The sequence below is a fragment of the Rhea americana genome, unplaced genomic scaffold (assembly GCF_003343005.1).
Source record: "Rhea americana isolate MKP2758 unplaced genomic scaffold, rheAme1 scaffold_438, whole genome shotgun sequence".
NCBI lineage: Eukaryota > Metazoa > Chordata > Aves > Rheiformes > Rheidae > Rhea > Rhea americana.
The window spans coordinates 200,782-226,173 of NW_028186577.1; the positions used below are offsets into that span (position 1 = coordinate 200,782).

General features: G+C 48.2%; 1 protein-coding gene across 1 annotated transcript in view; it reads left to right on the plus strand.

Annotated features, from left to right (window-relative positions):
- The window catches only part of CPNE2 (copine 2), an 89,507-nt gene that overhangs the window by 59,010 nt on the left and 5,105 nt on the right, over nucleotides 1-25,392 (plus strand). Inside the window, exons 9-14 of the mRNA XM_085315729.1 lie at nucleotides 3,230-3,316; nucleotides 4,140-4,199; nucleotides 7,935-8,068; nucleotides 8,978-9,032; nucleotides 16,122-16,173; nucleotides 18,401-18,534. Of these exons, the coding sequence (XP_085171855.1) occupies nucleotides 3,230-3,316; nucleotides 4,140-4,199; nucleotides 7,935-8,068; nucleotides 8,978-9,032; nucleotides 16,122-16,173; nucleotides 18,401-18,534 (522 nt within the window). The remainder of the gene's footprint in view (nucleotides 1-3,229; nucleotides 3,317-4,139; nucleotides 4,200-7,934; nucleotides 8,069-8,977; nucleotides 9,033-16,121; nucleotides 16,174-18,400; nucleotides 18,535-25,392) is intronic.

Consider the following 25,392-nt stretch of genomic DNA (forward strand, 5'->3'; position numbering starts at 1 on the left):
TTCCTTTTATTTAAAAGCCAGGGGAGCAGGCTACCAGGGCTGCCAGGGTCCAGCTAACCTAGTGCAGGCAGAGCTGGTTGCTACCAACATTGGATGTCAGGGTCTCACCCATCTCTGTCCCTGCCTGTGCAGGATCRGGCAGCTCTGGGTATCCAGCTTTGGCATTCGTGTGAGAACGCAAACGATGCAGTCAGCATGTGGCTTGGCCCTTCAGTCCTCATTCTTGCCAGTGGATCATGGGTGGAAGTGCTCTGCTCCTATGTCCTGGGGAGATTCGTGGCAGAGYGTGCTTTGGGGGCCTCTCCTAGGGGAACACCACCTTCATCTTGTCATGTGAGATCTGATGTTTGCAAGTTTGCAGACTGCTGCCAAGGGTGAGTAAGGGAGCAAAGAAAAGCAGATCTGTGGTCAGCAAGCTTAAATTCCCTGCAGAAGGTCTGCCCCTTCCCCACAGGGTCTCAGAGGGGACTGTCAATTGGRGAAGGCTGGGAGCTGCTGAGGGAGGTGCTGCTAGGTCCCACCAAAACCTGGGCACAAATGGAAGAGCAGTAGCTGCCAGTCCCCTCTGTGCCCAAGACTGAGCCAAAATGCCTCGTCTCTGACCTCCTGTGGGCTCTCCTYGGTGCTGCCACTGGTTTGGGAGCAGAGAAGTCACAAGAAGGAGGGCAGAGCCAGGCAGATCCCCTGCAATAACTTGCAAATGCRTGCACAAGTGTCTTGTTTACTGTCTGCTCCTGCCTTGTGACAGCTCAGGATTGGCAAAACTCCTCGGCTTTTACTTTTGTRTGTGTCTAGTCCCCCGTGCTTCTAAATTCAGCTGTCTGCTCTAAATAGTCCTGCAGCCTCATCAGTTCAGATCCCGGGAGTGACTGCTATGTGTCTCCCTTGGCTCCCTTCGCCTGCTTATGCGGCTGCCCAGAGCTCGCCTGGTTGGTATTCAGACCCCGTCTCCTAGCTTTGCTTTGCCTCCATATTCTCATGTCCGTTCACCAAAGCTGATGAAGATGCTGCTTTACTCTTTCCTCATCAGGAGAAGTTTTTTTTCCAGTGTAGGAAAGGGACATGCCACTCTCAGGTCCTTTGAGGAGGTGATGGGGAGTCATTTGGTGGAGCAGTTTTAAGGGCTAGGCACCCAGAGCTCAGTAGCGACTTTGTAGGACTTTGGTACCTGTTTGTCAAAGCCCATCTCTTTGAGCCCTGATGTGCTGAGCTGATCTCCAAGCCCAGGCCACTTGTTTTAGGCAGCCAAATGCATCTGAGCTGCCTTGAGAACTCACCCTGCTGATGGCTCCTTCCCAAACCGTGTATGATCCTGGCAAATGAAATACAGGTCTGTTTAGCTGCTGAGCCAGAAGGAGGGAGCTGCAACTGGGTGCTCTGCAGTTAAAATCTCAGACTCTAGGGAGGTCTCTGGGGTCTGATGAGTATGTTGTTTGGTGGAGAAATGATTAGGGAAGATTAGGAGTTTACTGCTGTGGACAAGAGAGGACGTTTGCTGTCTTGGTRCTCTACTTCCTCTCTTCCTCCAGTTGTAAAATTGACATTATATTTCCCTCCCTTTGCCTGTAGTYTTTCTTCACTGATTCTTAGCAATCTCCAGCCATGGCCAGATTGTGGTAAGAAAGCAGTTGATAGCTCAGCATAAAGTGATGTATTTACCCATAGGAATCTGACCGGCATTGATTCCTCCCTCCAACTCCTGTTGGGTCCTCTTGCAGCTCTACTCAAGCTTTTCCCTTGTAACTACCCCAGCTTTTATCCTGCTGTCTGCACCCTTTGCACTCTTCCTCCTTCCARCCTCTACCCTCCCTTTCTTTCTCTGTCCCTCCTAACCTTTCTCTCCTTGGTCGCTTCTATTCTACAAACACCTCCTTGAACATTGAGTTTGCTCCAGGCATCTTCTGATCTCTCACCCCACTTTCTCCCCAGCCTATTGCACTCTGAGGAGCTCTGATCTCCTTCCAAGCTGTCAGCTGCATGGTTCCTCCTCCTCCTGTGAGCTCCTTGGAAGTGGGGSCATTTCTTTGCTTCCTATTGGACATGTTTATTGCTTGCTGGAGGGGAGAACCAGTGGGGGAAATTACTAGAATTGCACTCAGGCAAGTGGAGAGCTGTAAACTAGCTGGCTATCTATAGCAAAGTGTTTTTTCCAGAAAGGTCTAATGCCTTGCATCAAAGTTCGGGGAATAAAGAGAGCCCAGGCAACAGGAGAGGATGTGACTGCCCATGGACCTGCTGCGGGTCTGCTCTGTGTGACTGTGGGCAGSTTGGGACCCAGCACTGGGAAAGGGTAGTAGCTGGTTCATAGAATTAAAGGATAATAAAGGATGAGCCCTAACCAGCTCAGGGCTTTGGGATCCTGGAGAAGCTAAATTCACATAGCCGTGAAGAAAATCCTGAAGAGCTAGGCTGGCTTATCAGTACTGCCAACATCCTAGGCAGAGGGGAATTATGCAGCCTCCAGCAGCTATGGGAGCAGTGGGCCATGCTTCAGAGGGGGAAAAAATACCAGGTAGTCATGAGAGTGATGCTGTGATTGATCACACCATGGGCTGTTCACTCTGGGTCCATGGGCTGATGCTGTTGAATGATGTCTGTGGAGCCTGAAGTGGCTGYGAGTGGCCCCAGCGAAAGGCAGGAGGCATTTCTTCAGCTGCCAGCAGTTCTCTGCCAGCTCTTGGAGAAAGACGAGGCTGGGCAACAGGTTGCTGCAGGGAGCCAAGTTCAGACCAGCTGGGAACATCCCACAGTGGCTGGRTGGATCAATGTAGGAGTCACCTGCTAGCATGTTGGAGTGACCCAGCTGGATTTTCTGTGCAGTTTGTTTGAATTTGGGGAATTCTGTCAACAGATTTGTATTTTGCYTTTGGTCAGGCTGTGAAATGTGAAGTTTGCATGCAGGAAATTTACTTTCTGAACATTCAAAGAGGCTTTTTATTTTTCCTAGAGCTTGTGAAGACAGATTCTGGCTGCCCTAATCATTAGTGTGTTGTCCCAATTGTTAGGGTAGCGTTACAGGACTCTGCAGCATTCAGGCTGTTCRGTCTTCTACCTCAGGATGTGGCCAGCCCCTGCAAAGGGGAAATGGTTCATGCTGTCACCATCGTTGTTTGGCATGTATGGCGGCTGGCTGTGCAAGTCCAGGTCGGCTAATYGGTTCACAGAGCTTGCTGCTGACTGGGACAGCCCAGCACCACTTTCATGTTGGTGTCTGTGTTGTGTGTTACAGCTAGAGCTAGAGTGCATTAATCCCAAAAAGCAAAAGAAGAAAAAGAATTACAAGAACTCTGGGATCATCATCGTCAAGTCCTGCAAAGTGAGTACAAAGCTCGGATATTTCATTCTATTCCTCGCCTAGTTTGAATCTTTAAATTTCATGGAGCTTTTTTTCTGCTCCCTTCCACCTCCAGCGCTCCTGCGTTTCCGAGTGCCGTTCCTATGGAGTACACAACTTCTTTCCATCCCTGGCTTCTCTCCACTTGGCACACTAATGATTACACCCATTTGCTCTGTCATTGGTGCCTTGTGCTGGAGTAAATTGCTAGTGTCATCCTGAGCCCAGGTGGGTGGCTGGCCACGTTCCCAAGGAGGAGCACAATTCTCATGTGGGCAGTGTCAGCCCAAGCTACTGGATTGGCAGAAACCCATTTGCTCAGTGTGTCCTTTGGAAGCAAGCATTGATTCTGGGTGGCAAAAATCCTTTTTCTACACTGTGGGGCTAGTGGAGTCCTCCATTCATGTAGCAGATGCATACAGGGGAGTGTGTGTGTTTACAAAGCCCTTCCCGTACCAGATCTGCAGACGGCGTGAGTCTGTGTTGGCTGTGGGAAGGAGGTCAGATCAGTTCAGTTTGCCACCACTGACACTTTCAGCTCTCAAAGTCCCCTGTTCAAGCCTTTTACGTAGGCTATTAACTGATGCTCGGGCCCTGCTTGGCCCCACTTCATGCGTGATTCATGAAGTGCCARAATGGACGCTTCATAGGAAAACCAAGTGCTTCTTGCCATTTGCTTTGCAGCATGGATAAAGTTTCCTGAAGACACAGAAGCACGATCACTGGAGACTCAGGCAGTTTCAGTGGGATTTTTTTTCCTGCAATGATGAGGATTGCTGAAACCTTTCCTTTGTGTTTGTTTCAGATAACCAGAGATTTCTCCTTCCTGGACTACATCCTGGGAGGCTGCCAACTGATGTTTACTGTAAGGGCTTTTGCTGCTTTTTGTCCACTAATGGTAACAAATTCAAAAATGCCAGAATGGGGGAGGGCTTCTCTGCATGAGACTCTACCAAGATGGGCATTAAATTATAGATGCAGGTGGCTGAACATTGGCCAGCTTAGCTATGGAGCTGGATGTGGCAGGMTTCGTTGAGTGGGGTTTGATGGCAAGAAGGAGGTGCCATACTTTGCTTTTAAGCCACATAGTATTGGGACTTTCTGGATTGTTACAGCAATACTCAAGTCCGACAGCCTAGCTAGCTAGTTTTCAGGACAAATGTTTAAGACCAGACTTCCGTAAAGACCTTCTTCTGAGTCTTCATGAAGTTTTACCGACTTATCTCCCAAGTTTTGGAGCAGCATTTCCTCATCTCTGCCTAAACGTAGGATTGTTACCCGTACGACAAGTGGCCGCCCTTCCAAGGATGRGCAATACTAACTTCAGCTTGTTTGGAGGGAGCCCTGAGCAGGAGACCCTGTCCTGGAGAGACCTCATGTGCCCTCTCCCAGTCTGCACCAGCCTGGCATTTCCTCTGCTCCGAGGGGGCAGTCTGATCATCTCTTGAGGTCTGCCTGTTACTGGTTTTAGCCACCAGCTGGATTTTTGAGCAARATTTGCTTATTTCAGACTCAACTGAGAGGCTTTCGGCAGTTAATAAGATGATGTTCTGAATTCTTAATTGCATTTCAACCCTCATTTGATCTGGAGCATGAGCACTTTGTCAAGAGTAATTAAAAGAGGAAGTCACAACCCTTGAGTGAAACCACGACAGAAAATAAGTGGGCTTCCCCCCCCCCCCAACGCTTTAGCCTTTTAATTTCTGCAAACTTTTCTGATAGAGTATCTAGACAGCTCTGGGCACACCCACTATTTCAATTTTTATTTTGTTGTCTTGTCTAAAAACATGGTGGGGGGGAAGTAGGAGGAGGAGGAGGAAGAAGAGTTGCCATAGAAACAGGAACAAGTGCAAGAGCTTTTTATATGCCATTCTACTGCTGTGTGCTAAGGTCTTGGTGTGAAAAAGTGAATAGGAGAGGAAGATCATTAAGTTTACTGGTAGCACAAAGCTCTCATATAAATGAGTCTACCTCCTCGTTTAAAGATATGCTGGTTTTTGGAGGGCACTGGGGCTTTTCCCCTCCTAAGGCAACTGGGGTTTTTGATTTGTGTTTTGCCTGGGTAGATTTTTGCATTGTGTATGGCAGGTGCAATACCCTGCTGAAATGCCAGAGCAGGGAGAAGGAGACTGCAGGGTGTGCACTGCCTCGCTGACGTTCGCGTCGCGGGAGACGACGAGGAGCTGGAAGAAGAGGTTGCTGCTGGAGAGGAGCRTTAAAGCTGTAGGGAAGTGGGGATCTAAAACCAGTCCTTCTGCCCATCTGCTTTGTGCTAGCAGGAGATTGGCTGCATCCCTAAGAAAGGTGTTGTCCAAGGGCTGCTCGGTCCCTGGGGCAGCGCTGTTATGTGCCTGGCTCATGTGGTGCCACCTCCCCGTGCCTCAGTTTCCCTCTTGCTCTCTGACAGCACTAGAGGCTTTCTGAGGCTGGGATCCTGCATCTGTGCAGGGCTCAGYRCGGGAGGATTTGATCTTCCCTGGCSCTCGAGGTGCCGCTGGATACCAGTAACACAGGAGTATGTCGGCGGGGAAGAGGAGACCTCGGACCAGGCCATCTTCGCAGGGATGAGCAGGGTCAGCCTGCCTTTGAGGGGAACTGAACAAGCAGCAAAACCAGTGCCTGGGGTAACTGCTGATACAGAGCAGAGCCCCGTGTTGCTCCCACGGGTATTCGTGAGAGGGAAGCTAGCAGAAAGAGCCAGTGCTGCCTCTCCTTCCTCCACCTTCCTCCTTTCCCTTGGGTGGTAGCTTCATGCTGGCTGGGGGACCACAAGTCACTTGGGTTAAGGTGAGACACAGGTCTCGCTCACAGCTGWACCTTTCTTAGTCTGTGCCAAAGCTGAAGTGATCACTTTGGTGCTGTGCCTTCCTCTCGGTGCATCCAGAAACCAAAAAACCCAAGAGATGGTTCCTGCAGGCCGTCAAATTCCTCAGTGGCAGGAAGAAACCTGGATGGCAAGCGGTCTGGCTTGGCAAGAACCTGAGCATGTGGATGCTAAAGCAYGCCTAGGAGGGAAACCAGAGGGCAACCGGACCTTGGAAGCCCACACTGTCACTTGTACGTGCAGGTGGGCAGGAACAGGGTTGCCTGAGAGGTACATTTGTCCTGTGGACTTTGCGGATTAAAGATCCCTGGTGTGGTAGATTCATCTTTTGTTTTATTCAAACCATGTGTTTCATAAACTGAGCTAGAATTTGGCAGATGTTATAGCTGCAAACTGCCTATAGRTAGGTCTAAGCTTGCATGTGGAAGAGGCAGCATTTTGCTAAGGCTTGCGTTTTCCTCCTCTGTGTCCATCCACTTCACTGGTGCAACGCGGTAACCGTCACCCTGGGCTGTGCCTTGTTTTTGCTCCAGCTGGGCCGCTGTCCCTTCTCAAAGTTTCTCAGCAAAATTGAAGACAAAATCCTCCCAAAGGCCGAGGACGGAATAACCCTGTGGGGATGAGCCTTGGAAGGGTGCTGGGTGCCCTCCCGGCCCCTGCCCTTCATGGCCGGCCATGGGCAGGCTTACCTGCCTTGGACCCATCAAAGGGGACGTCCGGCCTCTCCTGTTCCCCACCAGCACTAGCAAAACAGGCAGCAAATTCAGCTTTTCCTGGGGCTAGTTTGCAATCTCTGTCAGCGTGCTGAACAAGGAGGGGATGTCCCACACTGACTCTGCCTAACACCGGCCTCGATCCTGGCCTGTAGGTTACACACGCTGATTTATGGAGTGAGTCTCATCTTTTTACACACCCCTGGCTTTGGCCCAGTTGTTAGCGGTTGCTAGCTCATGGGCTGAGTTTATCCTCTCTCATTACAGATACAGAGCAAAATCCAGTGCAAATCCCCTGAGCTCAATTTAGCCGGCGGAGTTATTTTGGGTTTTGCCTATTTGCTAAGCAAACAAGGCAAATGCAGTCACGCCGTCTGCTTGTCTCTTCCTCACTCTTTCTTCCCAGTCATTTCTAAATCTGTTGGCTCATCATCTCACCACTTTTGACCGGTTTTTACTGGGTCCGAGGTCTCATGTATAAGTTCCTACAAATCTTTTTGAGTAGACAGCCTTGTAGAGGAAGGTGAAACATCAGTTCCTTGCTGACAAACAGATACCCTGAGACCTCAACCTATACTAGACCCTGGGGAAGCCCAGTGTAAAGCAGCCCTTACAGCAGCCCAGCTGCAAGAAAAGCTCCACACAGGGTTCTGTCTTTTTTTTTGGACACCAGAGTCAGAGAGATCTGAATGTACAGGGAACCCTGGCCTCTTTTGTGTCCATGGAGCTACTTGGTTGCTGTGTTTAGCGTTTGGGAGATAGGCAGCCTCAAGCGGGAGTGCTGGAAATAGTAATGCCTTGCTCCAGGACCAAGGAGCTTTGGAACACCTTGTATATGATGCTTGATGGTGAAAAATTCAAGTATAATAGTGGGCTGCTTTGCCTAACTGAGTATTTAATTATTTTTAGTTAAGCCAAAGAACTGCATTTTGTAAAACTTTCAAAAGTGTTGGGTCTTGATTGGACTGTATCRTGATCTCAAAGTCGATAGAGAATTGGTGGCCAGGTGTATAATCGTGACGTCTAATAGAGRATGGGTCTGTGCTTCTCTCTTGCAACTCAGGTCGGAATTGACTTCACAGCCTCCAACGGGAACCCGCGAGACCCCTCCTCTTTGCACTATATCAACCCCATGGGAACAAATGAATATCTGTCGGCTATCTGGGCTGTTGGTCAGATCATTCAGGACTATGACTCGTAAGCACTGTGCTGTTAGGCTTCCACYGTTGTTTTACAGGCATTTTCCTGGCTTCCTGAAGGGCTGCTGGGATGCATTTTACCCATTTCTGTGCCTTGATTTCCTATCTGCAAAGCAGGGGTAAATATGACCTTGCTTTTGAAAATCTCCTGGGAAGAAAGTAGCCATCTGTATTTAGCTGCAGGCAATTCAACGAGGAGATGTGTAAAGATGGAGAGAATGTCTCCTCTCTCCCCATCCTTGCAGCTGAAAGTAGTTTGGCATGCTTTACTTGGGGCAGTTGGAGACCAGTCATTTGGTGCTTTTTCAGTACAAAGACAGATGCCCTCAGCTTGATGMTAATTGCCATTAGCAGCCACACTGTCAAGTTGTCTTGTACCCTGGCCACTCTGAGGTGCAATCTGTATGTGACATAGGAGAACATCTGAGGYGCTAGAGAAAACAAAACAGAAATCTGTTGGAAGTGCCATACTGGGCAATGCCAGCTTTTGGGACCCRAAGAGATGCTTATTTTTTAAAAAATCCTCAGCTTCTGGATGTATGTGGCTGCAAGAGACTCAGCTGTTTAGGCRAGGTGATACTTCTAGTCCTTGCGTTTGACAAAGCAAAGCTTGACATTGAAAGTCAGAGSGGCAATCAGCTAATTTTTCTGTTCAGCTCATGATTTTTAAAGCCATAGTGTCATTTGGGGGCAAGGRAAGGCTGGCACCTTTTTCTTAGTGCTGGAGTCAGCTGTACACCTGGCACTTCCGTTGTAGTGGACGGGTCAGTTGGGTGTTGACTAGTTGATAGAATGAGGTGGCCTTTTGTAAGTGAAGGAGCATGCCTTTCAGCACGAGCTGTGCAAGCAGACTGTGTATGTGTGTAAATATACCCATATGGTTTTTTCTTCTTTTCTTCTTTTTTAGTGACAAAATGTTTCCTGCTCTGGGATTCGGTGCCCAGCTCCCACCGGACTGGAAGGTAAAGTGCAGTGATGGTCCACATATTTAAAACGTGCATGTCCTGACAGGTCCTGGACAGGATCGGAGCTGTCCGGGCTTCCCGACTGTCTCAGTCAGCAAAAAGCTCTCTGGCAGAGGGGAAATGAGGTGGACATGGGCTTTCAGTTGGGGAAGGATGAGAAGTGACAGYGTATGTGGGTGGCGAGGTGGGGATGGAGCACAGGCAGCCAATTCCTCTCTTTTAGACTGGCATTAAAGCATCAGCTCCGTGGCATTAATGGGCAGAGTCAGCTGTTGATTCATTTTCCTGGCAGGAGGCAGGAACAATTCTGGGCAAGAAAAAGGGCCCCTGGATGAGTGTGTCAGACAGAAGCAAAATCTGGAAGGGGGCTGGGAACTGAGTAACCTCGGCATTGTGTTGCATGGGTAGCGTCTGCAAGACGTGGGAGTGAATTGGAGCAGAAGGGCCTTGCTATGATTTCCTCAGTGTTGTTGGTGTGACACACCATTTCCAGCCCAGGATCTCAGCGGGCTTCCTAAAAGCCRCTGTTGATCTTTTATTGGGCTTGGGCACAGAAGAGGTTAAAGGCATCACTGTTCTGCAAAGACRTGTGCTGAAACATCTCACTTGACATATGGCAGAGTGCAGCACTGCTCTGAGCATCCCCAGGAGCCTGGTGGAGCCAGCGTTTCCACCACAACTGCTACTCCGGCAGGAGGTTTTGGGAAGGTTTTGGCAGGCTGGTTAGTTCATCTCCCTCAAAATCCAGCTTCCACAGTGGACCAGCACATGTTGAGAGCTGCTTGTTCTCAGATGGTGTATAACCAGCATCTTCRCATCTCTTTTTTTTAAGCACGCTGTCACTGCTCTCCCTCTTTCTGCCCCTGCCACACCTGGAGACATCCCATGGAGAGGGCTCCRTGCTTTTTTACCCCTGCTGTCTGCTCAATAATCTTTCACAAGCAGGCAGACGTTGAGTGCTTCTGCCCAAAAGAGGCCAGTGGCACATTGCTCCCATGGTGCCACCTTCGCAGGGTGCTCTGGGCCCCAGGCTGTGGAGGCAGAGCCATCCACGTTAGCTGCATTGCAACCGGATTAGGAGAATTAAGCTCTGTTCCTGGAGTGTCTGCTGGCCCCATCGGCTGAGTGGCTGTGGGAAAATCATTCATTTCCTCTGCCTGCTGAGGCCTTGTGCTTTCTTTTGGATACTAGTAATAATACTAATAAAGAGACTGCTCAGATGCTCCGGTGGTCTGTCTGACCCTGTTGGTTGGAACTGAGCCTGCCGTTCAGAGGGGAGAGTGTTGGCYCTCATGCTCTCCTTTCCTGCCTTTTCTGGGATGGTGCGTAGTTGCTGCAATCTCTCTTGTAATTCCTGTGTGTGGCTCACCTGCAAACCCCTCGGTGAGAAAGAGGCTGGTTGTATCAGTGACTCGGCGTGCACCAGTGCACCTGCGGAGCYCTATAGGCGTGCTGCAAACCTTGAAATAATGCTGCTTGCTTGTGAACTCAGGCCGACAAGYCCATCATGCCTAAGCGTCTCTCTTGCAAACTTACCCCTTGGGCAGCAAGCTTACATAAAATCCCTTGGTCTTGGACCCACACCCTTCCTCCCAGTGAAGGAAAACCATCTGGACCATTTCTAACACATAGTGAGACTCCACTATTGGAAAACCAGTCCTGAGCCACTCATCAGTGCCATGTGGGCCACCACCAGCTGCAAGTCACAACTTAAGATCCACTGCCTGAAAAGACTGGCTCCTGGAGGTAGGGAGCAGCAGTGTCCTGCAGTTTCCACCTAAGCTCCACATTGGCAAGGTCTTGAGCCTCTCAGCTGGCCTTGACTATGAGGTAGAGCCCAGAGGCAGGAGGTTTCCTACAAAACAGAAAAGGCTACAAACCCTGTTATTCGATGTCAAGTCTCATTCTTTAAACTTGAAAGGACGCAGCGCTATTGAGAACCCATGTAGTGCACAGCGTGTGAAAGATGACTGCCTTTTGTGCCAGCGGAATTTACCCAGCCATCAAATTTACCCAGCAATGAAACCGGGCTCTGTTGCGCCCTAGTAATGCAGCTTCTGGGCYGGTGAGGATAAAATAAATTAAACAAGGCACACGCGTTGGTGCTGCTATGCCGTACATTTGCTAGTGGGCCTGAGCCCAGAGGAGCAGTAGAACAGGGATGTTGCTGGGCTTGCTTTTTCTGCCCCATCTGCATGTTGTGGTTTTTACCATTTCAAGCCAGCCTTTGTGGCCTACAGGCAGCCAAAATTCATTTGACTCAAACTCAATTCCTGTTGCTGTTTGCCAGCCACAGGAGGAGATCCCTCCATGTGCACTTTGGAGCTGATTCATCCTCCTTGGCCAGCGAATGTCTCTGGTCTGTCGCTTCACCATTTTTTTCTGGGAAAATCTTGGTAAGCAGCTTCCAAGTAATAACAGTCAGTTGTCATTGAGGGATTTATTAATTGCAGAGAGAAATCAGAATGGAAAATGCAGTGGGGATAGCAGGTTGGACTGCTTAATGGGCTGGCAGGGTGCAGGGAAACGGGCAAATTGTCCCTCTGAGCAACCCACTTTGCCATCGATACGTTCGAGGTAGGGCCTGCGGGTGAAATGTGTCGCTTGGCTCTGGAACCGGTTTGCTAATCACCCTGGATGCATCACACACTGCTGTCAGCCCGGGGAGGCTGAGCCGTCAAGGCCTCCGGGACCAGGGTAGGGGATGATTAGGCCCTAGAGGCATCAGTGCTTGGAGGTAAAACTGGGCTGCCTTGGCAGTGATTGCATTTGAGCTGTGGACCTCCAGCATGCAAAAAGCACCTCCATCCTAGTAGACTAGGGGTGAAGTCACCTAGAAGAGTATAAAGAGCAGGGTTGTGCACCGTGGGAAGATATGAGTAGTGAGCACAGACCAGGAGGCTGGAAGTGGTCCTTGCTGCTAGTTTAGGTGCAAGTAACCCATTGAGGATGATGACTGGGAGCCATGTGGGAAAAGCGGGACCTTATTCCTCTGTCCAGTGTGGCACTGCCTGCTTTCCTGCAACATGTTGTAGAAACCGTTCTGGGCCTTCTGTTCCCATGGACCTGGGGATCGTACCAGAGAAACATCCTTATTCGCCAGCCAGAATAATTTCTAAACCTGGTTAAGCCCCGCCAGAGAGCTGCTCTCCATCCCTGGATATCTGATGCATATGTAAAGATCACCAGCCTGGGGAAAAATCCCTCATTTTCACAATTTAGTGATGGTGGTTGCTTTCGCCTGGGACAAGCCTTGGCCAGGCAGTTTTGATTTTTTTTTTCTTTTTCAGTTATGAAATGATTTCCATACTGTGAGAATTTGAGATGAATCTTGCTCTCTCAGGCAAAACCTAGCCAGGGCCTGTTCTCCTCTATTGTTCTGCTTTCCAGTGCCCCCTCCAGTCTCCTACTTTCTTCAGCATGTTTGAATCCCCACCRGCTCTGCCGATGTCCCATGGACTTCACCCTTGCAACCTCCCTGCCCCAGCTCACTGAGGCACTTCATCCCTCTCTCACCTTCTCCTGTCCAGTCCAGCTGCAGAGCTATGTCCAGCCTGCCAGGGCACAGGTCCTTCCAGCTCAGCTCACTGATTAAGCCCACCAGGACTCATAGTTTCAAAGCCAGAATGGCTGTTCTTCATTGAAACCTATGTCCTATTTTCACTCCAGGCACTCAGTTGGAAGTAGCTTGGCTCATAGGCTCCTTGGGGAATATCTGCATATAACACTTTGTACCTGCAGTAGGTAAAACTCTGACCGTGCTGACCAACAGCCAAGGGTGGCTACTGTAGACAACGAACCAGAATAATGCTGGAGAAGATCATTAAAGAGAAGAGTCAAATAAATTGTGCTTTGTTCTAATCGTGCTCTTGTTGCCATGGCACCACCAAATGCTTTCAAAGAACCAATCTGAATGAGATATTTTGCACACAAAAGTCTTGTTGGAAATGTCAAAGAACATCTTGAAATGTAACAGCTCTGTAAAGAGCCTCAAGCAGTTTCCCAGTAGGAAACAGGAGAAGGAAGCAGATGGGTTTCAATTTATGTGGGATGAGGTAGAGGCAAGACAGTATCGTAGTGAATGATATTTAAAATGTAAGCCCTACTGGTAGCTTTCTGCTTGGATATGGGAGTTGTACTGGAGTCACACTACCCGGTAGCTCGATAGACTCATTTTCTGACCCAGGCACTTCAGCAAACTGGGGCCAGCCACAGGAAATGTGTTATTTTTGTATCTGTGGAGCTGACAAGTCTCAAATTGAAGCTGGCAGCTTCACCGGGCTGTGTAGCAAGACAAGCCACCCCCAAAGCTTTCAATCTGTTTGCCTCTGTGTGTAGGGAAGCTGAGTTATGCCAGGATTTGGATCACTTGGGGAGGTCACAGTGGGACCAGGACTTGATTCCAGGTTTTCAGGCTCCCAAACCGGTGCTGTTTCCAAAGTCCGTTCTCTGTCACAACTCTCTGGCCAAGCTTCTGGAAAGTACATTCATAATTCCTGATGGGAAAAGATGGAGCTTCCACCCTACACCTCTCTCCCWCCTGGACCAGAGGATAACAGCTGAATTTCTTACCCTTCATGGCTGCTAGGGAGAGTTTCTCTATGTTGGGAACAGTCCTGTTGTTACTAGTGAGTGTGAAATCSATGGATGCTATATGTACAGACTACGATGCTATATATAATCAGACCCCACAGCAACTGGTTTACAAACTGTGGAGATGGATAGGGATTGAGAGCCTCTTTTTTTAATTTTGAAGCCCTCCTGTTGAATTTTCTAGCAGAGATACATATATATAATCTGTGAAAACTCCAGAGGAGGTTTTGAAACACTTCTGCCACCCAGGGGGTCTACTCCGCAGCTAGTACTGCAACAAGTGAGGAAAACAGCTCCAAACCATTTAATTRCTGCTTAAAGGAAAGAGAAACCCCTGCAAAAGAGAAAAATTTTGCAAAAAAAAAAAAAAAGAAAGAAAGAAAAAAAGAAATGCAGGATGAAAGAAAGGATGCAAAACCCAGACATTTTTTGCCTACATTGTCTACAAATGTTTTTATGGCAGAAGTTTGAATGTGCACTGCCCTGTAGCTTGTTCTAGGTCCTTTTGCAGTTTGCCCAGGCAAAGTCAAACAGGTGGCATTTTCAGGGTTGTCTCTCAGGTCTTTTTGTGTGAGTTGGAAGAGAAGGGGTTCTTTTGGTGGAGGAGGTGCATGAGGTTCTCTCCTGACCTTGCAGCCTGGYATCCTTCTGCACAGCTAGCTGGACATGCCAATTCCTCACCTGAACCTGTTCCTCCTTCTGGGGTGAGTCATGGTGAAATCAGGGCTAGGATTTTTTTAAGCCAGACCCTAGGTGTGATACAAAGCCCACATGGCTCTGTCTGCTCACATTGGGAGTTAAATCTGATTAGATGCACCTATAGAAGAGAAATCCTTTACAAGCTACCAGATAAAAAGACCCCGAGTCYAGCTCAGAAGGTCCATTAGCTGGAGGCCCTGGCAGGCTCAGCCCAGCCACTACAACTAGCTGTGCCTGCCACAGGCTCAGGCCAGGCTGATACTTACTGGTATGAATGGGAGCATTATTGATTGCACTCAGCTGGCATRAAGATACCCAAGCAGGCTGCTAACGTTTGCCTGTGCAACAGCTAATCAGCTTTGCAGCATGGGAAAGAGTTTTAGTTTGACCTACTTTTGTTTGTTGTTTCCCACCCCACACTGTTTTGCAAAAATAGTTTCTGCTGCTTTCGACACAATGCCCATTATAATTGGAAATTCTGAACCAGATGCATGTTGCTTATGCAGTCTTGGGAGGACTTATGCTTCACACTGAGTTTTAGAGGACATATTGATTTTGCTAGCTTTATGAATACGCATATCCTGAAGCGATCCCCTGGCTGAGAATCTCAGCAAACTACCACCCTTGTAAGCCGTGTGTGTGGGGGGAATATCTTTGTTTTGAAACTCTGGCATGAACAAAAATAGGATCTTTCCATTTTAGGACCCTTGGACTAGTCACCTAAAATCCCACATCACTCCTTCAGTTTCTGGAGGTGCTGAAATAGCGGGTTGTGCATCCTTGGTACTACTGAGAGCCTACTCCTTAAAGTACCTAAATTACAGGCAGCAGAATTAAGGAGTTAGGTACATGGATTTGATGCTTGGTCCCCAAACAAATTGTTTGCCCACACCAACACAAGCAGGACTCATATTAAAATCCAAGAGTCCTGACTCCTCTCTTGCACCTGAGCTATTGGACTGCACTGTCTTTGGTAGCAGAAGGAGGTTCAGATAGGTGGTATCCCATATTTTTGTGGTTTGAGGCCGATGCTAGTTCTCCTGAGAAGGTATTTACAATCAGCACTGGTGTTTGGTTTCTCAGTGGCTGGGCTACTGCAACAAGCTGTGGCAAGGGAACTCTCCTGTTGCCAGCGTCCTGCAGAATCTCCTGAGAGCATCTCCTCTGGACTGAGAGGGAAAGGTGGAAAACTTGGAGCATCTTGCACCTGCGTTGGAGGAAGGATGGGTTCGTGGTCAATGAAAATGAATGCTGTCTGTGCTGGTACTTGTTGTCCACCATGCCCGTGTTCATGTCACCTCTCCTGGGCTGGCTTTCACTGTCATGATGAGATGGATCAAGAAGTTCATCACTGGGTGCCATCTTTGACAGAAGAGCTGCCAGCCGAATCGGTTCCTGAACCCAGCCTGCTTTGCGGCTGCCAGAGCACTGATGTGGGCACAGCAGAAGAGGCAGGAGTTTGTTGGGAGTGCTGGTACCTGGAGGAGATAAGGGACAACACTCTGGCAGCAGCACACACTCGTATCACTTTCCAGTTGCTGTGAAAGTGTGTTTCCAGCATTCAGTGGGCAAACAAGTGGTTTCAGGAACTTTTCTGCATGGAAAAGATCCTTTCTCCCTCACACTGCATAGCACCATTTGCAGGGAGATGGGGAGTCAGAATGCTACCAGGTGATGTGGTGATGTGGTGACTGAGGGCCAGACCCAAAACATGCAGCATCTAGCAAAACTAATGGCAAGCATCCAGCTCTGCAGTAACGTTCCATGTTAACTGAGGTCTTTTCTTCTCCTCAGGTGTCCCATGAGTTTGCCATTAACTTCAATCCAACCAACCCATTCTGTTCCGGTGGGTACCCAGCAGATCTCTAATACTCCTGACATGTCTTCAGTGTCTTCTGTTCTCTCGTTTGTGTTTCACCCATAACTTGTCTCAGGAATTTTTCAAAGGTCTGGTTGGAGCCAGATATGAACAGTGGAGCAGGGTAAGAACAAAATGCTCACTCAAAGGAAAGCAGAGGAAATCTGGGGGTATGTAGGAGGTCCCAATGTAAAATGAAACTGGATTCAGACAGCCTGAAGTACACCTTTGTTCTCATGTGTCCCATCAGCTGACTGCTCCTACAAGCCAGTAGGCATGGGCGACCAGATGGGGAATTCAGTTACCTGTCTCCTAGTGCTTCTCTAGTTTATTTAGGAATTGAAAGCTGATCATGGTGWCTGTTAAAGAACTGCTCAAATCATAAACAGTAGGAGCTACCATAGGTTGCAAAAGTTGTTTGCAAAAAAAAGTTGTTTTACCCCAGCAAGGCTGGAGCTTGGTCAGCCTCCAGACCTCATTCACTGGTCACTGGTTTGTGAAAGCTTGCTGTGAACATCTGCTTTTCTGCTATATTTACTTAAGTTCCCTTCTGATAGTTGAAAAGCATGCTGTTTGACCCTTGTTTATTGGATACGTTGCAGAATATAGAAGCCCTAGTCCTGRGTTTCTAAGTGCTGTAGGGGTCTATCGGTGACAATTCCTCTCAAAAGAATTGATTATCAGCAGATTAATTATGGAGCTAATAGCTTATGAATTACACACACATGTATCATGAGATTAGCTATTTACCCCATATTATGCCAGTGAAACTGAGGCAAGGAAGGGAAAAGTGATTTGGCTTGATATCACACAGCAGTTTCATGCAGGCAGGAGAACTGCTGGGYCCCCTCAGGGCCCTGCCAGCCCTATCATGGCATCCTGCGAAATGCAGTTCAGCTGCAGTTTGCATCCAAATGGTTGCGGGGTCAGGGCAAACCACATATGGGTAAACCACATATCAGTGCTCTGTCTAATGTGATGGTTTACCACCTGAAAATTGGCTGGTCGCAGCTCCTAACCCATCAGGAAGAAAGGGTGGTGGGAGAGGTTGCAAAGCAGAATCCCATTCGGTCTTTCTTCGCATCTGTAAAGAGAGTTTGTGCCTCTGCATGTGTGTAACAGCAGGTACATGTAATTTATGTGTGCATAGACACTTTAAAAGAGAGGTAAAGGGATGGGAGCAGCTGAGAATTCAGGGCACAGCTGGAATTGGAGTGCTCACTGCCATCCCATGGGAGCCCAAGTCCGGCAGGAGGATTTGCAGGGCTCTGCTGGTGCCTGCTCTCCTAGGTGATATGAGATAGCCCACAAGGCAAGGCAAATCAAATCAAATCAAGGCAAGGCAAGGCAAGGCAGTGCAGTCCCCTTTGCCTCTGAGGTTAATGTCCTGTTTATTTCCTTTTGTGTGTCTTTATGGTGCAGATTGAGGCCAGGGGATTTAAGCTGTTCTCCAATAACTGTGGTTCCCATAATAAGAAATGGGGAACTTCAAAGCTAAACAAGCCCAACCATGAAAGCTTAGCCACTTGATACAAAAGCACAAAGAACTTRGAAACGAGCTGCAGCATCAGTACAGCTGTAAACTGTACGTTATAAGAGATTAATCCTTATCCTCTTGCTAATGCTGGCAAGCAGTTCATAAAGAAACTGTTCTAAAGTTGGCTTATTTTTCTGCCTCGCATGAGTCGGGAAGGATAGTCCTGGCCAACCAACTGGCAGAAAAACCTTCTAGGACAGGTTCATTGTGTGACAGAAGCAAAAGAGTCTCTGATGACTTGCAGGTCAGAGTGGTGCTTCTCAAACACTATTTGTAAGCTCCCAGAGTGTTTCTGCTTCTCTCTGCTACTTCATCTGCTCAGTATCTGTCTGGTTTTCAGTTACMCTCAGAGATCAGGAAGGGCTTTTCTTTTTGTTCTTCTGTGTTTGGTTTGGAGATTTTTGCAGAAATACAAGGAAAACTTTCTTTGACTGTGAGTACCACTGAGAAGGGCTGAGAATCTGTTACAAACTGACSGTCGAGCAAAGCCCTGTTTTTAGAAAATTTGAGTGCAGCTGGATGAAACTTGATGAGCTGGACAAGTTTGGGGAAAACAATGTTTTGTAACTTCAGACCACATGGAATTATTAGTGAATTACGTTACGAACATTGAATTGTACTTGTGGCTGGCTGGGATGTTGCATATTGTAATGTTTGGCTTCTCTGGTTTCCCTGAAGGTGTTGAAGGCATCGTCCAAGCATACTCAGCCTGCCTGCCTCACATCCGCTTCTATGGACCGACCAACTTCTCTCCTATCATCAATCATGTGGCCCGATTTGCAGCTCAGGCAACCCAGCAGGAGTTTGCGACTGTAAGTTCAACTTTTCCTCTCTTTATCGATGTCACTGCCTTGTCTTTTGCATTTCACAGCGAGTTGTTGGGGTCAGCATCTGGGTGCCCCCTTGAGGATGTGAGGTCGCAAAAGGGCTGGGTGGAAAAGACCCAATAGAGAATTTAATCCACCCAGATGCCCTGGCAGTCATCAGCCGTGGCTATGTGCTCTCTTTTGGCTTCCTGGGTGGTCTGATAGGTGCTGTCTCTCCAGCTCTGCTGAACAACACATCTCTGTCATGGACCTCAATATGAGGTGTTGTTGCTTTCCACCCTCATTTATTTATTCACCAGGCTGCTGTAATCCTAGAGTGTGTCATAGCTTCCCCATGAAGCTGCCCCTCGTCCTCATCTGTGAGAAGCTACCATGGTGGATTCACTCAAGTAAAATGTAAAAGTTTGTGGTAATATGCGTCGCCCTATCCTCATGCCAGGGCCATGAAAGCAATGAGCCACAACATACGGAAGAAGARAGAGGACAGAGTGGATGGTGGTAGGGATAGTGCTATTCCATACTAGGCCAGTCTTCACAACCATATGATTGTGCCTTATGCCTTTGGCTGGACTCTGGCTTTTCTTGTTCTCTTCTAACCTGTCTTTAGAAGCAAATGTGCTCTGAAAGCAAGAGATGAATGAGGTATGGTGGACCTTACACAGGGCACACTGAGAACAGGTAGAGCAAGACGCTCACTGGATTACCAGGTGGATAAATCRTCACAGTAGGCTCTGTTCACTTGCTTTCACATCGACCTGCAGGCCTGGCCTGGGTACTTGAGGCTCCTTGTTAACATTACCAGGAGCTTTCCTCAAACCACAGTAATGTTTCACAAGTTCCAGTATCAAGACTGTGACACCACTTCAGAACTCTGAATAGTGAGAACTTAAGCAAGAAGTGTTTAGTAAGATGAGCTCAGTCAGCGGGTGCCTTTGCTACTGCCAGAGTGTTTCTAAAGGCTCATCTTCCCTGGACTCTTCCATCTGAGTTAATTGGGTTGCCACACTCCTGATCCTGATCCTAAGCATTTCTGTGCTCACCACTGGGATCAGCACACCAGCCAGCCCTCTCCTCTTTTTTTCTGACAGTGGCTGGCTCCACTAACAGCCTCAGAATAAACCCCTGGTKTCTCACTTTCCTTCAGATTTGACAGTATGGTGGCAGTCACAAGAGGTTCTGGCAGTAGAASGCAAGGCCTGAGCTCTGATTTTGTGTCTCTGCTTTTCCTTTCCTCCAAAGATGGAAGTGGTGAGGCAGTGTCCGTCCACTAGGAGCAACCYGGGGACCTGGGATCATTTCTGTGCTCTCCCAAACTTGCTCAAGTAGCCATAACATTGTAGAAGACATGGTGTGGAACTGGCTKCAGCCCTGCCTAGTCATAGGAGAAAGCACCTGGTTTGGCTTTAGTGAAAAATACAACAAATTGCCAGGTGGGAGGAACAGCCAAGAGGATGGCAGATGATTTTGTCTGTCTGAAGTCTTGTGGTGCCTGCAGCTTCACTGATAAACTTCCTTTCCCAGCTACATGAAATATTTAGCAGACAAAAGCTGGCCAATGATACCAAACTATTTAGGGGAGCTGAGATTAAAGCTGCCTGCGAGCAATTGAGGGAAGAGCTCCTCATCCCTAGTGGCCAAAATTCATCTGCTATTCCTTTGCCCCATGTTAAAGAATGAAAAGCACTTGGCAGAGGGTTAAATCTAACCCTGTCAATAAAGCCCAGCCATTGACTCTAAGTTAGCTGTCATCACTTTAGATAGAGAATGTAGAATTGCTGCAGATACTTCTTGGGGGAAAAAAACCTAAAAACTTGACAACAGTCAACAAAATTGCAGCTCTTGAAAATCAGAAATTATTGAGGAGTGAACTGAAACCAAGGCAGGAAATGCCATGAGATGGGCGTCCCTTAAATTTATACAAATATCTTGAGTACCATATGAAGTTCTGGTCCAATCACCTCAGAAAGGATCAAGTAGCCCTGGAAATGGTAGTGAGTTGACCAAGATGTTCAGAATCATGGAGCAGCTTTCATATGAGAAGAGGTAAGACCAGGACCCAATGGCAGAGATGCATAAAAAAAAAAAAAAAAAAAAAGATTCCTCCCTAATTTTTACGGGCAAGGCCTGTGAGATACCTCAGGAGATGACTTGATAATGGATATCAGACAAACTAAAGGAAGTGATGTTTTTTCACAGAATGCACAATGGAGTTCTTGCAGTACATTATATTCTTGCAAAAGGAGGAATGATAGTCCTCAAGAGTGTGGTCTTGTTGCTTTCAAAATAGTCTCCTGCTTCTGTGTGGTGCAGGATTAATTTGACTGTCCTGGGGAACATGAGGGAACTCGGATGGTGATAATTCTACTGTAATAAGAATAGGAAACTTGACCAACTGGAAAGAGGTTCTTCAAGTGTTATTAAACCTTTGGCTTCTTTCTCTTCAACACGCAACAAACAGTTAGAGGAAGATCATCTTGGTTAAAGTATCTCCCCTTCCTCAGTGAAGATATCTGAAGAGATCCTCCTAGAGGGACTTGGTGGTATACTTCCAGCCTTGAAAAATGAGGGAGCAACCCCCTTTTTTTCCTTATCAAGAAAATTGTCCTGAGCAGTACAATCCTCTTGCAGCACGACCACACTACTTGCCTGAGGTGCGCGGTGGCTTCCAGCATAACATCTGTGATGTGGCTGATGATTGAACTTGGACATTTTGCTTAGAGAAGACCTTTTTGGTTTTCCTTCTTGAATATAAAAGTCAGAAAACCATCATACGGCTCTATTTTATCATTGCTTTTCACGCTACTTAGACAAACAATGGATTCGGAGCCAGAATTTGGGTTCCTGAGTGTCCACTTCCAGCTGCTCAGCAGTCCTTGAAGTCACGGTTAATTAGTCCATCAGACTGTTTACATCCATATGTCAAAAAGGTGGTTGTTAGCACAGAGGCCCCCTACAACTGCGCTCCATTGCACCAGGGCATGTGCATCTTGTGTGAAAAACAGACTGTGCCTGCACATTTCTTGGAGGGTGATGTTGGAGCAAGAGGAGAAAGATGGTGTGATTTTAAGAAAAACGAATTAGCTGGATGGTACAGCTGCTGATGTTTTTGGATCCACGTGACAGAAGGTGCTGGGGAGCTGCAGCCATGAGTCCAGCCATGCCACTAGTAATTAAGAGGCCTCCTTCATGGTGTGAAGAGCATCTTAAGACTGTAAGAAGGAGCTCATCTGGGCTGATGCGGGGACAGGACCCGAAGAGCTTGTTGCACCGGCTTGGATATGGAGTCGCTGGAGAGGGAGCTGGAGAAACAGATTCTCCTGAGACTCTGTGCGCCCTGCGTGAACAAACGTGTGCGGGCAGCAACATGTGTAAAGGTTGTTCCTGATGGCATCCACAGTCGTATCCATTTGCCAAACGGAGCCCTCTGACCTGTGGCAGGAATTGCAGCTTGGAGGAGGGGGTTGTCGTGGATCTACCTGCTGTTTAGCTGCCTTTTTACACCAGCTCTCTTGCCTGGAGGGTGCAGGATTGCAGTGAGAGCTCGGAGCCAGGTTACTCCAGTGTATCCGAGGTTGCCTTAGTTGGCACAAGTGACCTGTGGGAGTGAAGCAGCGTTGCTTGAAGGCTCCACCCTTCCTATTTTCCTAGAGTAGTGATACTGTTCTTCATTTCCAGCGTCTCACAGTTTTTCCGTCTGTCTGAAACGATGGCTCACTGCTCTTCTTCTACCTCTTGTTTTCACATTAGTGCTGGGGTCCAGTTTCAAAGCTTTTGTAGCAAACTGGCTTGTCTGCCCTCAGGAGCAGAAGGAGCTGTCAGTCCAAGGAAGCCAAAAGGTGTAACTCCACTCCTTACAGAAAGCAGGAAATGGCTTTCTGTGCTTTGCTGGCCAAAACCAGCTCAGTTTGGGCATAAGCACATGGGTGGCAGGAGCTGATTTGGGGTGAGCAGCTAATGTAAAAGCTGTTGTGGTTCATAGTTGGAGCAGAGCTGGTTGCACCTGAAACCACACAGTCCTCTCTCCAAGGGGATCGACCCATTTCTTGCCTTGCCCTATGTGCTCATCTTTTCCCAGTTGTGGGCACATGGAGATGCTGCCTTTTTCTTCTCTTTTTTGGTTCAACTTCTTAATTAAAATAAGCTGCTTCAGATGCTGCCTTTTCAAGAGAGTCTTAATGCTTCCTGCCATCCCCTCCTTGATCTTAATGTCTTTCAGCACTTCCTGCTCCATCTCCCTCTACTTAGAAAAGCTCCTTGCTGCCAGTCTTCAGTGCCTGCTGTGGTTATGCACTTATCTTATGTAGGAAAGTCTGAATTTGGTTTAATTCAGTGTAAATCTAGATCACTCCTTATTTTTAATTTTCTCTTTCCATGTCAGAAATTGAGATTTGGGGGGGAGAGAAGCCCACAGGCGGCTTGAACAGCGACACTAATCATATGCAAATTGCACCCCTCTGTTGGCACTAATAGTTTAATCAAGGGAGATTTTAAATAATATGTACTAAAGTAATAGTTCCATCATAGGCAAGTCTGAATTGGCTCTTTCTTTTTTGGAAGCACAAAGAATTATTGATAAGGATTTTCACTCCCCTGTGGCCTTCTCCTCTTTGATCCAATCTTAAACACATACAGCAAAACCACCCTCAACAATGTCGTCTTTAATTATAGCCTCATGACAAAGAGCCACTGGCTGGAAAGATGACAGCAGCCTCTTTTCAGGGAGAAAGGCCTGTTTTATTTTTAGGCATGAAACCAGCAATGGTTGTTTTTGTTTGCTTTGTAAGCACATTGGAGGGCACCATCAGCCAGCTGAAAAAAATGGCTAGTAAACAGTTCTGGCGTGGATCTGTTGATAGGTCGGGAGGTTTAAGAGGTTCAGAGCAACTGTGCAGGTGGAACTGGACTCCGCATTCTAAGCATGGAGAGAAACGTGCAACTTGGGCTTGCATTTCTGACCTGTGGACAGAGCATCCTTGCTTAGTCCTGTCTCCACTGCACCGTCATGTCTTGAAAAACCACTTGGGAGGCTGTTTCTCCAGCCTTGACTCTCCCTGAGGCTGCCTTCAGCTGCTCTGCAGATGCTTTTTGACTGCATGGGAAATCACTGGTTAAAATTGATGTGTCTGCACTGGATCTTTGTCTGTTGACCCTTGGAAACATGTGGTTGCAATGGATGAGTTTTGCTGGTAGGGGAGATTTAAGGTGTAAGCCAGGCAGAAGTGGCTGTGGTTACTTTTGCTGCTGCTCCTACAGAGCACGGGAGTTGCTCGAAAGGAAACCCCATTCATGTGAGGTGCAGAAGCTACATAGCTGAAGAGCAAAGAGAAGGGCGGACTTCTAGTCCCAGCTGGGGAGGGCTGAGGCGATGGTGCTCGTAACATATTATGGGGGAATCTTTCTGTGCACACCACCAGACCTTTCCAAAAGTCACTTGTACACGATTAGCAGCTTTGGCTTTATAATGGGCTTCATTACCTGGACGTTGTTGCCCATCTAGCTGCCCAGATCTTGGCTGCCTGGCCAAGCAGGTCTTCACAGAGGCACCTTCTGTGCTCATCTGAGCTGGATTTTCCTGTGCCACCTCTACAGAGAGCAGCAGAGGTGCCCCGGGTAGACAACTGGGATGGTGGCGTGCCGAGAAGCTGCCTGGGAGACTTGGCAGAACTGCAGAAAACACAAATGCGGGTGCTGCTCTTGCCTGGTGCCTTCCCCGGGATCGTGCTCGCTGCCCCGCTCTGGGGGTGAACCTGCAGCGCGCTCCCGGCTGCGTTTGCTGGATCCGAGCCCTCCTTTTCCTCCTGGTCTCGTTAAGCTCCTGTGTGGCAGAGGTGCTTTTCCCTAACATTTCAAATCAACTCCCAAACCCCTGTACTTTTTCCATGGCAACGTGGATCACAAACAAAGGAGCCGCCAGCTCTCAGGGGATGGAAGCACGGAAACGTGTGTGTGTCGGGGATGAGAGGAGCGAGAGAGATTACGGGCATCTGACTTGACACTCAGGCAAGGATTAATAAAATTAGTGGGATTAAAACACACCTTTCTAGCAGGATCTCTGCTTTCCAAACCTCCCCTTTTCTTGCTGCGTGTCGTTTAATGCCACCTAATCCCTTGAAGTCTTGCTTATGCCTCCGAGTCCAACTGCTGATTTTGTTAACAGATACTCAGTAATCATCCCCCAAAGCTTGTGTTGAATTCAGAGATCAGCCCTTTTAATGACAAAACGAGGAGAAACGGCAAACGGCGCTGCCCGCTCAGACAGCAGGTTTGTGTGTGGCTGGACATGAAGAACGATCTCCGACCCGGTCGGTCCCAGCTGAGCACATGGGTTTTGTACAACAGGGTAACAAGCTCTGCATTGCATGCAGAGAAAATATATATATTTTTTTCCAGCTCTGGTATTTTACCTGGCAACCTGCGAGCCCGACACTATGCGCAGCCTGGGTGGACTTATTTATCTGAGGAAGCGCTGGAGAGGGCTGCGACTCGCGTCCTTGTGCCCGCCGCCGTCCGCGCTCCGGGTGCGGGCAGGTTTTCAGGCTGCAGCTTTCACCATCTAGTTGTTTGCCCAGTGTCCCCCTCCTTCTCTCTGGCTGAACCTGTGTCCCACTGCAGTGCCATTAGTGGCTTGATATCATTAAAAATCTGGATTTTTAAAGCACGGTTGTAATCAGAGCTCGGCCCTTCCCGCTTGCTTTCGGCAGGAGACGGCAGCGTTGAATAAACTGCTCAGGAAATAAATGAGGGCCAGTACAGCTGCAACAAGGCCGTTTGATATCTGCCCATCTCCACAGCCTCGTTCAGATGCATCTCCTCCCCCTCTCTCTCCAGAGAGCTGTTTCTTTA